This window comes from Camelus dromedarius, chromosome 10 (assembly GCF_036321535.1).
Source record: "Camelus dromedarius isolate mCamDro1 chromosome 10, mCamDro1.pat, whole genome shotgun sequence".
Taxonomy (NCBI): Eukaryota; Metazoa; Chordata; class Mammalia; order Artiodactyla; family Camelidae; genus Camelus; species Camelus dromedarius.
The window spans coordinates 78,599,887-78,614,220 of NC_087445.1; the positions used below are offsets into that span (position 1 = coordinate 78,599,887).

The 14,334-nt window shown below is 56.0% G+C and overlaps 1 protein-coding gene across 13 annotated transcripts in view; it reads right to left on the reverse strand.

Annotated features, from left to right (window-relative positions):
• PNPLA7 (patatin like phospholipase domain containing 7) overlaps window positions 1-14,334 on the reverse strand; it is a 57,785-nt gene that overhangs the window by 2,721 nt on the left and 40,730 nt on the right. For all 13 annotated transcript variants that reach the window (XR_010382858.1, XM_064490820.1, XM_064490815.1 and 10 more), the window contains 8 exons: window positions 10,453-10,516; window positions 10,194-10,362; window positions 8,808-8,990; window positions 8,098-8,216; window positions 2,647-2,803; window positions 959-1,075; window positions 754-823; window positions 39-155 (listed from right to left, as the gene is read on the reverse strand). Coding sequence is in view for 12 of the 13 variants with exons in the window: in XM_064490820.1 (XP_064346890.1) it covers window positions 39-155; window positions 754-823; window positions 959-1,075; window positions 2,647-2,803; window positions 8,098-8,216; window positions 8,808-8,990; window positions 10,194-10,362; window positions 10,453-10,516 (996 nt within the window). In the remaining variant the exon portion in view is untranslated. The remainder of the gene's footprint in view (window positions 1-38; window positions 156-753; window positions 824-958; window positions 1,076-2,646; window positions 2,804-8,097; window positions 8,217-8,807; window positions 8,991-10,193; window positions 10,363-10,452; window positions 10,517-14,334) is intronic.

Sequence of the window (14,334 nt, forward strand, 5' to 3'; positions counted from 1 at the left end):
CCTCCCAGCCCTCCCAGCCCGCCCACCCGCCACAGTACCTGGGAGGTTGTTGATATAACCCCCGTCCATCAGCAGGTGTCCATCTTTGGGGTCGCAGAGTGGGGGCATGTAGCCCGACAGCGACATGCTGGCGCGCACATACCTCCACAGGGAGCCTGGGAAGGGTCCAGCGGGTCACGGGAGGGGAAGGAGCCCTCATGCCCAAGGTGAGTTCCCACCCTAGGCCCTTGGCTCAGAGTCCTGCATGCCTGGCCTCTGGTTGAGGGCACCAGGCCCGGCCAGATGAGGGACTTGGAGGCCAGAGGGCCAGGCCAGCTCTGGATCTCCCCATATCCCACTGTGCCACCGCCTTTTGCCAGCCCTGCTGCCTGACTCACACCCCCAACCAGACACAGTTCACGTGGCTCCCAGACACTCTGCCCTGGAAGAGGGCCCTCAGTGGCCCAGCCATGGTCGGCTCTCTCCTCTGGGGCCTGTCCAGCAGTCCCAAGTGCTGACTCAGTCCACACACAGCCGTGACCCAAGTGTGCCCTCGCTCTGCCCCCTCCCCGCAGCTGACCCCCACTCCGTGCGTACCCTCCAGCCTCTGGGTCCACGGCAGAGTCATCTCTGTTCAGATCTCCCTCAGCCTCCTCCCTCCTTTGGGCGACCCTGGGGCTTCCCTCTGCCTGGCCTGGACCTGGCCCCTTAATGCCCCTCCCCTGAGCTGCTCTGCCCCAGGCGGGGAGCCTGCAGTCTGGGAGCTGTGCTCACCATCGGTGTGGACCCGCATGGCGGAGGCCGTGATGTCCGTGGTGATGGTGAAGTAGGGGACCCACAGGTCCTGTGAGGGAAGCGGGGCTCAGAGGGGCTGCCCCACCATAGCCAGCCCTCCACCCTATGGGCCCAGGGCACCCAGACCCAGGCAGGAGGAGGCTGTGGGCCCTGCTGGGGCTTCAGGCGGTCCTTGTGGGGGCACCTCAATCTGCTTGTCCTGGAAGACACTGCAGAGACTGCTGTTGAAGCCGGCCCCCGAGAACACGGAGGTGATGGGGTAGGTCAGGTCCAGCATGGTCTTCACCACTGATGTCATATCCTGAGTGGGGGAGCACGTATGAGACCCCTGCAGAGCAGGAGGGCCCACACCCCAACCTGCAGGCACAGGCAGGAGGCCACCCTGCGTCATCCAGCCAAGAGCCTGCATCAGGAGAAGGGAGCAGGGACAAGGCCACCCAGGAAGCATCCTGGGGGGCCTGGAGCGGAAGGATGTGGCTGGAGTGTCAGGGCCTGGAGGTCCCATGGGAACAGCAGCTGGCCCCCCGCAGGCCTGCTCAGTGGGGACAGTGAAGGCACACTGGCACGAGGCCACGGTGGAATGAAGGCCAAGCCCCAGCAAGCCGGGGAGGGCAGCGTGGACGCTCAGTGGCCCTGGTCCTGGACGGGCCTCATCCCTGCCCAGAACCAGAGGGGCCCACAGAGCAGAGCCTGGCAGATCCCACAACCAGGCCACCACGCCCACATGTCAGGGCCCAGGTCCGTGCAGACAGGAGGAGCCAGCAGATGGCCCGGGAGGGCTCCATCCCACATGCCCCACAGGGCAGCCCCTCCGTCCAGCACACACGCACGATGCGGGGACGTTAGGCCCAAAGCTGCCTGGCTAGTCCCACACCCGTGACAGACTAGCAGAGTAAGGAAGGGAGAGGGCTGCCCGGCCTGTGACCCGAACCCTGCTGAGGCTGGAGCACTGCCCCTGCGGCCACTGCTCTCCTGGGCTGTCCTGAGTGACAAGCCAGCAGCCTGTGGCCCCCAGGACAGCTCACTTCAGGGAACAGGACAGACAGCCTGCTCTGAGACCTGCGCAGAGGATGACCAGTCTCCTTTTCTGTTTGAAAGGAAATTGCAAACATTTTCGATCCCACTCATGGTTTCACCCAGGGCTCCATTCTGTTCCACAAAAACAAGTAGAGCCCAAGAAGGGCAGACTGCAGCCTGCCCTCCCACATGCAGCCCCTCTGCTCTGTCTGGGTTCCCAGAGCCTGGGCTGTACCGGCGTCCCTTCATCACGCGGCCATTGTACTAACGATGTGTATTTCATACTTTCCGTGTCCCTGACGCTCTGGCCTTTGGGGTCTTGTACACCCGGGAGAGTCACAGCCCAGGACTCACCCAACCCATCCAGTGTCCACCCCGACCACCTCTCTCTAACCCACACACCAAGCCCAAGTCACCCGGGGAAAGGTACCAGACAACGGGGGACAGCCCCGATGCCCCCAGACCTGCCAGAATTATTTGAACGGGTGGCCCTTAAGCTGTGTACCCTGCCCTGCCTCGCCCTTCCCACAGAGACCCCAATAAGGGCCCTGACCTATGCCTCCCCCTGCCTCCCAACTGACACCGGTGCCCTGGGGGCCCTGTGGGGAAGGCATGCCTCTCCGTGCGGAGAACTGTGGGTCCATTAACCTCTCCTCAGCCCCCTTTATAAATTAAGACATCAGACACCAGCCAGAGCCAACCCCCAACACGGATGAGCTTCCTGCCTCTGTGTTCTCACTCCAACCTACAAGCCTCACTCCAAGGCCAGAGCCCCACAGAGCCACACGCAGGGGCCATGGGTCCCCTGCCCTCCTTCCACCCACAGCACTGCAGGGATGGCGCGGAGGTCCTCACCTCAGCCCACTGTTTGGCCCGGATCCGTATCTGGCTGTAGTTCCGCTCCTCGGAGTACAGGGCCCCCATGAAGGCCCCAATGGACGTCCCTCCGACCATGTCCACAGGGATGCCGCACTCTGTCAAGGCCCGGATGACACCAACCTGGGCACAGCCTCTATGCCCCAGGAGCACAGAGCAAGAAGTCAGTGCCCCACCGTGCCCGCTGGGACCCCAGAGAGGGTCATCCCATTCCACCCCTGCACTCAGTGCCCGAGTCCTGTGTGGGTCACAGAGAAATGGGCAGAGACGCCGACTCAAAGGGGCTGCCGACCCCCTTTAGGTGCCTCTCTGGTGTCCTGAGAGGCAGCCAGCTCTCAGCCTCCTCCACCCCTCCGAGTCTGAGAGGTCATGACCCTGAATGGGCTTTGAACGGAACTAGGCAGGGTGGGGAAGGCAAGTGGATGCCCCTGGAAGGGGTGCTGGTACACTTCCCAGGGCCATACCCAGGGGACACATCCAGGGCCACATCCAGGGCCGGGTGAGCAGGACCCAGATGAGCCCTGCCCGGACAGGAAGGCCAGCATCGGGCTGAGACTATCCTTACCAGTTTTCACACGTGGTGTCCACCACTCAACCAGAAATAGTGTCATGTGAGAAAAGACTGTGTGGTCGCAGCAGGAGGAAGGAAGGACAGACAGTGGGAGCGGACGGAGCAATACCCAAGAGACAGGTTAGCAAGTGTTAGAACTGATGACCAATGTCAGCCTCAGGCTCAAAAAGCACCCTCAACTCTGAGTGTGAATCAGAAGAAAGCTGTCCCTACATCACTGAAAACCCAAGGCGGGAAAAACTAAACCCACTGCCTCCAGGGCCGACGCACCCCGCCCGCTCGGCCAGCTGCAGAGACCGCGGACTTCCCCTCCAGCCTTCATGCCGTCACCCGCTGGCCCGCAAGGTGGGGAAAGAAAGAACAGTTCAAATCAAACAGAATAAACATAAGGAAATAAGAGATTGGCGCAGAAATGAATGGCCCAGAAAAAGAGAGGGTCCTCAAAGCTGAAAGTCAGTGCTTTGAAAGGATGGATTTGGTTGATACCTCCTGGTAAGGCTGATCCAGAAAAAGAAAAAGAGGGAGAGAGACTTGGGGGGGGGGGTCCTTAATAATTAGTATCAGGACTGAGAAAGGAGGGGGCCTCTGTACAGATGCTTCAGGTAAGAAGTAAGAAGCCAGTGTGAACTTCATGCCTGAAGCAGGGAAATTCAGATAAAACAGACACGTCCCTAGAAAAATACAACTTACCAAGCCTGTGCAAGAAATAGAAAATCTGAACAGTGCTGTAACTATCAAAATAACAGAATCTTTAATTTTCAAATCCTCACAAAACTTCACGCCCAGATGGTCTTACTAGTGAATTGTACAGGCAGCAAACAAGTGGACCTACATTTCAGGACAGGATGGGTGTGGCCCATAAGCTCTGACTCGGGGGTCTGGTGACACAGAAACAGGCCGCACACCACAAGCAAACAAGTCCCTCCCAAGAAGGCAGGCGAGTTGCTCCTTTAAAATCACACGGTGTGATTCGCCTCGTTAACAGAATAAAGGAACAGTCACACAATCATCCCAGCAGGCCTGTGGAAGCAACCACTTGAGACGAAAACGAAGCACAGACAGAAAAGCCCTCAGGCCACGAAGGGCGTCTGCAGACCCAGAGCCCCGCTCGCACTTGACCGCCAAACTGAGGGCACGGCGGGGTCTGCACTCCGCCCAGCGGCTCAGGTGAGAGGGAACCAAAGGCATTCGTGGATTTTGGAAAGAGAGGAAATAGCGTCTTTATTCTCAAAAGGCATAACCGTATACGTCAAAGTGCAAAAAAGCTACCACAAAAGCTACTAGGAGAAGTGAATTTAGCAAGGCTGTAAGATGCGACATCAGTTTACAGATACCATTTTTACATACCGGCAACAAAGAATTTGACATGAAATTTAAAGGATGCCATTTACAATAGCAAAAAATCCCACAAAATACTTAGCTGATTCTCAGATTTACATGGAAACGCAAAGGACCTGGGGTAGGACCTCGGATAGCTAAAACAGTTTAAAGAAAAATAATCTGAAGGAATTACAGCACCTGGAGATTTATGAGAAGATGTCCTGTAAAGTTAGAGTAATCGAGACAGCGCGATGGCGCCGCCAGGACAGAAGGCGCATCACAGGGACACGGGGCAGGTGCAGCTCCCCTCTACGCAGCTGCCTGGGGCTTGGCCCAGACCCTCAGCAGCTCCACAGGGAAGGGAAAGTCTTCAGTGAGGTTACCATGTGGGAGAAAAGCCACCTCAGCTCTCACCTCACATCACGCACGGAAAGCAACTTCAGGCGGATCACAGACCTGCACGTACCAGCTTCTAGAAGAAAATACAGAATACCTTTGTGCCCTCGGACAGGCAAGAGCTCTCAGAACACCAGAAGTAGTGACCATAAAAAACTGGAAAGCCACACTTTATCACAATTAAAACCTGTTCATAAAAAATGCGTTAAGAAATAGGAAAAGAAAGTGAAAGACTGAGAGACAATATTAGTTATGAGTATATCTGGCAAAAGGCCTGTATTCAGACTATTTCAACAACTCCTCTGACAAAACAGTGGACGACAAGCCACCTGTGACAGGAATGTGTTGAACATGCACGCGGCCCAGGGACACGCGGGTCAACGTCACCACAAGGCACAGCTGCACACCCCGGCGCTGGCTGCAACTTAACCCTCTGATGATACCAAGGGGGACAAGACCATGGGCAGCCCAAACTCTCAGAACTGGGCGGGGGGCGGGTAAAACTGCTCACTACCCCAAGCCAGGTCACTCCACTCCCAGGCATTAGCCCAGGAGAAAAGCACACACGTCCACAAAAAAGACTAGTCCAAGAATGATTATAGCAGTTTTGTGCATAACAACCAAAACCAGAAAACAACCCAAATGTCCATCGACAGGAGGAAGAATAGCAGATCGTGGAGACCACAGAATCCCCTGTAGCAAGGCCACTGATGCAGTCAAGGACACACACACAACCTCACACATGGGGTCGGCGGGACCAAGCCAGACGCAGGCCAGCACAGGGCGGAAAACCTAAGTGAGTAAGAACCTGCGTCCCCATCTTTGGAGAAACTCGATACTGCACTAGTGGAACAAGAAAAAACTACAAAAAACCACTCAGACATTAAAAACATTTGAGCAAAAAGATCCAGTAGAAGATACATTCGAGAAAAATCACCTAGAAAGTAGAACAAAAAACAGAGATGGAAAACGTGGGAGAGAAGAGAAAAGATGCCAGGGCAAGACGGTCGTCTGGACGCTGCTCTGGAAGAGAAAGCAGAGGGGAACGCCGCCAGCACGCCCCAGCACTGAAGCACGTCAGTTTCTCAGTTTGAAAGGCCCCCTGGGAACTGCCCGATGGGAGAAGAATGCCACCCGGGCCACCATCAAGTACTTGAGACTCCCCTACAGATGCCAGGAGGAATAGCCTCCCAAGTAAAAACGGCCTTGACCTCAACAGCAATCCTGGGAGCTAAAAAGACAATGGAACCACACTCTGAATTCTCTGGGAATATTATTTCCACCTAGAGCTCCACATCCAAACTGTCATTCAGGAATGACAGTAGAATGAGGATATTTTCTGCTAAGCATGGTCTTAAAACTTTTATCTCCCATGCCTCTCTTCTTAGGGATATTTCTAGAGTGTGAAATCTACCAACAAAGAAATATATCAAGAAAGAGGAGGACATGGAATCCAGGAAACAGAGCTGAACACAGGAGAGATACAAGGGCAGTTCCCAGAATCACAGTGAAGGGAGATTCCAAGGCCACATCCGAGCAGCACAACCAGGGAGCATCTAGGAGAAGCAAGAGGAGGCGGGAGGGTGGGGGAGGGGTGGAGAAAGAGAGGGAGGGCAGGATGGGAGGAGGGGCAGAGGGGAGAGAGGGAAGGTTGGGGAGGGGGAGAGGGAGGGCAGGATGGGAGGGGGGCAGGGGGGAGAGAAGGAAGGTGGGGAGGGGGATAGGGAGGGCAGGATGGGAGGAGGGGCAGAGGGGAGAGAGGGAAGGTTGGGGAGGGGGAGAGGGAGGGCAGGATGGGAGGGGGGCAGAGGGGAGAGAAGGAAGGTGGGGAGGGGGATAGGGAGGGCAGGATGGGAGGAGGGGCAGAGGGGAGAGAGGGAAGGTTGGGGAGGGGGAGAGGGAGGGCAGGATGGGAGGAGGGCAGAGGGGAGAGAGGGAAGGTTGGGGAGGGGGAGAGGGAGGGCAGGATGGGAGGGGGGCAGAGGGGAGAGAAGGAAGGTGGGGAGGGGGATAGGGAGGACAGGATGGGAGGAGGGGCAGAGGGGAGAGAGGGAAGGTTGGGGAGGGGGAGAGGGAGGGCAGGATGGGAGGGGGGCAGAGGGGAGAGAAGGAAGGTGGGGAGGGGGATAGGGAGGGCAGGATGGGAGGAGGGGCAGAGGGGAGAGAGGGAAGGTTGGGGAGGGGGAGAGGGAGGGCAGGATGGGAGGGGGCAGAGGAGAGAGAAGGAAGGTGGGGGAGCAGAGAGGGAGGGGGCAGAGGGGAGAGAAGGTGGAGGGGGAGAGGGAGGGCAGGATGGGGCGAGAGAAGGGTGGAGGAGGGAGGGTGGGAGAGGGAGGGGAGGGGGAGAGGGAGGGGGGGAGAGGGTGGCCAGCACTGTCTGCAGGGCTGGCACGCAGACACAGCGTGTCAGGAGGCCCTGCTGGAGAAGCAGCACGTGCCAGTGGCCCAGGGGCCACCCTGCGTGCTGGTGGCAGTGCCAGCATCCACCGCGGCGAGGGCGTGAGGGGCTCCGCCCCATGGGGCACCCCTGGCCCTGCACCCGGCCCTCAGAGGGGTGGGGTCCAGCACAGGTGTGCCCTTCCTGGCGCCGTCCAGTTGACCAGAGGCCCTCGACCCCTCACACCCTCACCACACACAGGCCCCTCCAGTTCTGCTCTACGTGTACATTTCTCTTTCACCAAGGTCAAGGGAAGGGTAGCAAGGGTCAGGCTGATCATGTGGGGTGCAAGTTATTTGGGATAAAAGCCCTTTAAGGAACCCACCATCCCAAAGAGCTAAACAATGCTTCATGAGGTTCTGAGCAGGTCAGATCGTTATTCTATAAGGTGTGTATTAAAATGGAAAGAAACTCACCCAGAGCCCAATGGAAGGACTGGCAAAGGATAAGAACAGAGTTTTCAGAAGAGGAGACAAATGGCTAACGGGCAAACAGACAGTCAGAGTGAGAAGTACATGATCCTCTGCTGCACTGGCCACAGTCCCGCCCTGGCCCTTGGCAGAGTGTAAGAGGCACCGGGCCCTGAGTGCAGAGGGTGCTTGGTCTCCCGGGGCCACAGGGAGGCCTCTTTATCTGCACGTGCATGCACTCACACACACATGTGCACACACATGGGGAGCTGCTCGCTGGAAGGGACAGGACTCACCTTGCTCCCCCTCCCCCAAGCACCAGGGCGATGGCGTTGCCGGTCAGCACCCGTGCCAGGCGGGAAAAGTCCGAGTGCCGGTCTGGGGGCCTCTGGAAGACCCGCTCATACATCTCCACCTAAGAGAGGCCGGCAGACGAGAGGGCTGGGCCGAGTCTGCACACAGCAGACCTGACCAGGCTGGTCACCTCCATCCTGACCCAAAGCTCTCTCCAGGACACCCAGTCGGTCTGATCCTGACCCTGTCAGCACCCTGGTGCCCAGACTTGCCCAGAAAGGCCCGTGGCTGAGCGGATAGCGCAGGCAGCTGGGCCACACACCCCCAGGCCCAGCTGAAACTTGCCAGCCCCCAGTGGAGGATGCTTGGGACATGGATGCCTGGGCACAGACATGGCTGTCAGGATGCTGTCCAATGAGCTGCGGGGCAGGGGGGCTGTGCACCCAGCCTCCAGGGCTGAGGACCCCTAAGGAGGAGGCAGTGCCGACCTGAGGGCTCTCTGAGGCTTCTGCTGAATGTGAGAACCTTAGGCCTCTCTTTCTGGGGTTTTGGCCCCAGTGGTCTCGCCTGTCTGGGGGGCATACAACCACCCTGTGGCCACAGGAACTCCAATGATCAGGCTCAGGAAAGTGTGAGCTCACAGCACAGTGGATGAGTGCCCTTCTCAGAGCCAGCCCAGGGTGGTCGCGGTCACCGGGGCCCAGGCCCTCACCAGCTTGGGCATGCTCCTCCTGGAGAAGACACGGCGCGGGCAGCAGAGGTGCAGGTGGCCCGAGCACCAGCTCCGCATGTTGAGCCACTCGGCGGTGCGGGCGGGCGCCGGCCCCTCCTCCCGGTGCAGCAGGACCAGTTGCTTCTGGGCGCGCGCGGCCGTGCTCTCCAGCATCCGCTCCAGCTGAGGAGAGCAGAGCCCAGTGTCAGGCAGCCCAGGAGCGCCTGCTGACTGGGGCAGGACAGGGCTGAAGGCTAGCATGGGGCTGTCTACAGAGGTCCCTGGTGTGGGCCGGATGCTGCCTCGTCAACCAGCCCGAAACAGGCTTGGTGAGCGGTGCCTCGGTTCTGTGAACCAGGGATGGCGGGGGGGGGGGGGGACCTAAGGAACACACGCTGCGAACTTCTCTTACAGACGCTCCCCCACTGGGGAGCACCACTCCTTGAAGAACAGGAACCCATGAGGAGTGGAGCTGTTGCAGCACCAGGGGCGGAAGCATGTGATGAGGACAGAGTGGTGGGACAGAGGAAAGGGGTGCGAAGTGAAGGACTATGAGACGCTGACTCCCACCATAATGATGGAGACAAACGACCGACAGTGCAGAGCCAGGGGACACCGGCCCCAGGCCTTGTCCACAATGTCACACACACAAGGAGGAGAGCAACCTGGCCACACCTGGGGAACCTGATTCAGCAGCACTTCCCGTGGTGCCCTGAAGATACCCCTGCACACAGCCTGTCGTGGAGCAACTCCACAGCCTGTTGGCTGAAAACAGGCAGAGGGCAGGGCAGTGACAAACAGGAAACTAAACAGCCATAAAACCAGTGAAACAATATGGATAAAGCTCAAAAGCAGAAATGCTGAGGAAAAAAGGAAATCTCAAACTAACATAAAACAGAATACCACCTATGTAGAATTGAATTCTGTAAATTTACAGTAAAACAGTGCTGTATACACATACAGTAAAAATGTGAAACACGGAGGCCAGGGCGGGGGGACTGGCCGCTTCAGGGTATCTGCCCATCACCAGAGGAAAATACAGAAAAATGTTTTCAGAACGTAGAGAACAGATATCTGGTTGTTTACTCTTATTATCCATCCCTTCCTGAAGTCTTGAAATATTTCATTCAAAGCAAAAGGGAGAAAGGGGGTCTGAGAAGAGAGTGGCCCCCCCCAGCCAAGACCTGCCCAGCCTGCAGACCGTCACCCCACCCACTGCCGCCCCGCCCCACCCTGCCCAACGCGTGGCCCCACCCTGTCGCCCCACCAGTCACCCTGCCCACCCCGCCCCACCCAGCACCTCTCCCCACCCACCTCACGGCCCCACCCACAGACACCTCTCCCACTGCCCCACTCCCGGGGCCCTCCACCCACCAGCCAGCTCACCTCGCCCACCGTGGGCTCCTGCTCACCCAGGCCCACGATGAGGATGCAGTCGGCCTGCCGGATGCATCGCTGGGTCCAGGGCGTTAGCGTGCTGTCCGCCTGATAGAGCACTATCCGGTGGACGTCCTCCTGCTGCCCCAGCCAGCTGGACAGCCGGTACTCATGGACACTGGCAGGCACAGACACGGTGGTGCACGTAAAGCTAGGCTGGGACTGCTGAGAGCAGGGAGCCAGCTGTCCCTACGTGGGGCCCACTTACCTGTCCAGAGCAGCAGAGCCAAGGCGCTGTTTTATGTTGTCACTGGTCAGCAGCAGGATGGGGCCTGAAAAGACAACCACCAATTACAGAACTCTGTGCTGGCAACCCCCTTGGAGGACAAGTGAGCTCCTTCCTTCTCCTGGAAGTCTGCTCTTCTGGAAAGCAATGAGAAGCTTCCAGGAGGAGGAAGTGCATGTGGCCAGAGGTGACATTCCCTCTGGCCCTGAAGGAGACCCTCTGGGCAGGTGAGTCTGCTTGATGCATCAGTGGGAAGGCCGCACCAGGTACAGGGATGGGCAGCCTCTCTGAACCTCAGTCTCCTCCTCTACACATGAAGAGGTCGAATCTCTGCAGCCCTGAGAGGGTGTACGTGTTGGGGCAGGAGAAGCACGGGCTTGTAAAATTCAAGATAATACAATTTCCCAAATCCAGATCAGCCAGGCTGGCTGGATTCCACCCCATCAGCTGTATTCACCAGCCCTCACATTGTGTCTCTGAGATAGCACGCCACCTCCATCGGTGGCTCTTAGAGCCACTGCCCACACAGAGCCTACCGCTCAGCCCAAGGGGCAACGTCAGAATACATGAGAAGGCCACCAGGGGCTGGGGCTTGGGCGCGCTCAGTCTCAGGAAGGCTGCCTGGCATGCGCTGGCCGCCGGGAGGATGCAGAAGGCCCACTGCGGCAGGAGGCACCTGGAGCCTTCCCCTCCCTAGGGCTTCCTCTCATACCTGCACTTACACCCGCGCTTCTCCAGGAGGGTGAGAGGTGAGAAGTCACCGTGCTATATTTTAACTGGCAGCACCTGCTTTCTCAGAGACACACGGAGTAGGGGAGCTTTGCACAGTGGTGGTGCCCACGGTGTGGCTGCTGATGCAGGGGAGCAGCCCCTCTAGGGGTGCTGGGGCAAGGGTCCCACTGGAGGGCTGCTCTCCTGTGCTGGGGGTCGGGCCAGGCCGAGAGGAGCTTCAAGCTCGAGTGGGTCATCCCACCGGGTCTGACGAGAGAGGGAGCCCTCTTGGGGCTGGGACGCCTCCTGTACCTGTGAGCCAGACCACTGCAAGCACTGCAGTGACTTCTCTGCCCCTTGGAAGTCTCGGAAGAGACAGGACAGGTAGGCTGCGTCTGGCTGCAGGAACACTGAGGACCCCAGCCCTGAGGCCCTCAGAGGACCATGGACTGAGCTCTATCTGGCCCTCAGTGCCTGTCTCCTGCTCTAGGCCCCTCTTCCTGGACTCAGGAGGTTCTGACATGGCCCTCAGGAAAGGGTGGAGCCCCCCAAGGTGGTGCTCTGGGCTCTCAAGGCACAACAACCCTGACATTCAGGAACGTGGTGACCAAGCCCATCCCAGGAGGGGGACATGATGGGCAGGCCCACGGCAGCATGTGGACACAGGATGTCTCCTGGGCATTCATGTCCAGCTCTGCAGGGCATGGCTGCTGTTCCAGGATGGGCCTGGCCTGGCCTGGCCTGGCTGTCACACAGCTTCTTCCCCAAACTCTGGACACCAGAGGAGATGGACTGATGCCCTCAGAGTGCTGGAAGAAAATGGCCGCCAGCCAGATCTTCTCTAAAACCACCCTTCAGAAGCGAAGGCCACCTACACTCCCGACTTTTGGCAAAGGCTGGATTGTAAACTTGAAGGTAAAACCACAAAGATTTTAGAAGAATATTTCATGATTTGGGGGTAGGATGAAATTTCTCCAATAAAGCACAAAAAGCAGTAACAATATAGGAAAAAACTGATGAACTGGTCTATAGTAGAACTAAGTACTTCTGTTTGTCAAAAGACATCATTAAAAGAATAAAAAAGCAAGTCACAGAAGGAAAGAAATCTGCAACACTTGCATCCAAAAAAGGAGCGGATCCAGATTACGCATCAACAAGGAAAAGGGACCACTCAATTAAAGGGTGGGTGACCTACAGGCACTTACAAGAGAGCGTGTCCCGATGGCCAGTAAACAAACAAACTTACTAGTTGTTGGGAAATGCAAACTAAAGCCCAAATGAGACACCCCTGCACACTCACCAAAACGCACATGCACAGAGAGGAGAGACCCACCGCCCAGCCGCAGGACACACAGCCAGCTTGTTCTCCAGGACAGACTACACGTTAGGCCACAAGGCAAGTCTTAACACGCTTTAAAAGACTGAATTCACACAAAGTATCTTTTCTGATCACAATGGTATGAAACTGGAAAATTCACAAATATGTGGAAATTAAACCACACATGCTTAAACAATCAATGGGTTGTAAAAATCACAAAGGAAATGAGAAAATACCTTGAGACAAATGAAAACAAAAACCCAACATTCCTGGAGGGAGGGTGTAGCTCAGTGGTAAGAGCACATGCTTCGCATGCACAATGTGCTGGGTTCAATCCCCAGTGCCTCCATTAAATTAAGTAAATAGGTAAACAAATAAATGAGCAAACCTAATTACCCCCCCAAACAAACAAACAGACAAACAACCCCCCACAACATTCCAGAATGTACTGGACACAGTGAAAGGACCCCTAGGAGGGAGGTTTAGGCTACAAATGCCTCCTTTCAGAAAGAAGATCTCTGATTAACAACCAGCTTTGTACCCTGAGTAGCTGGCAAAAGAATATCAAACTAAACCCAGAGCTGCCAGAAGGGAGGGAGTAGTCAAAGATCAGAACAGAGACAAAACAGAGAACAGAAATACAGAGAAAATCGATGAAGCCAGCAGTTGGCTCTTTGAAGGAATCAACAAAATTGACAAAACTTTAACTAGAAGAATAAAGAAAGAAAGAAAGAAAAAAGCCTCAAATTACTAAACTCAGAAATGGCAGTGGGGATATTATCTGCTTTACAGAAATAAAAAGGGACACAAGAAAGCACAAAGAACAACTGCATGTGAACAAGTTGAATCATCTGGACAAATTCCTAGACACACACGACCTACCAAGACTGAATCATGAAGAAACAGAAAATCTGAACAGACCCACAACTAGTAAGGAAGCTGAACCAGTTAAAAACAGAACAAAACAAAAGCAAAAAGCAAAGAAAAGCCCTCGATGCGGGGGCTTCACTGGGGAATTCTACCCATTTTTTTTTAAGTTAACACCAACCCTCCTCAAACTCTTCCAAAATATTGGAGAGGAGAGAACAGGTCCTAAACCCTTCCATGGGGCCAGCAGCACCCAGACACCAAAGCCACGATGGGACCAAGACACCATGGGAACCCACAGACAAGGAGCCTGACGGTGCAGGATCCCTAGCAAAGGAGGAGCTGACCAGACCCAGCAGGGCACTAAAAGGCCACACACCACGGCCAGCTGGGATTTATTCCTGGATGTAAGAATGACTCAGCACATGAATATCGATCAATGTAGCAAAGCACATTAGCAGAACCAAGTGGAGAAATAGGATCCTCTCAACCGATGCAGAAAAAGCACTGACAGAATTCACCATCTTTCTCTGACATAAACGTTCAGCAAACTACCAACAGAAAGAAGCTTCCTCAACACGTGAGGGCCATACATGAAACTGACAGCTAATATCACGTTCAGTGGTGAAGACAAAAAGCACCCCCACCCGGATCAGGAACAAGGCTGGGACGCCTGCTTCCTCCGCTTCTGTTCAGTGTGGTCCTGGGAGCCCTCGTCAGAGCGATAAGGCAAGAAAAAGACATAAAGGGCGTCACAGCTGGAAAGGAAGGGGTCAAGTTGTCTTTGTAAAGAAGAAACGGAGAAGTAAAAGCATCATGACAAATCTTACGTGTAGAAAACCCTAAGAAGCCCACCAAAAATTGTTACTACTGATAAGTGAAGTCGCAGGACCCAAAACCAAAACGTAAAAGTCAGTTGTGCTTCCGCACAGTGACAATAAACAACCCAGAACCGATCAGGAAGATAA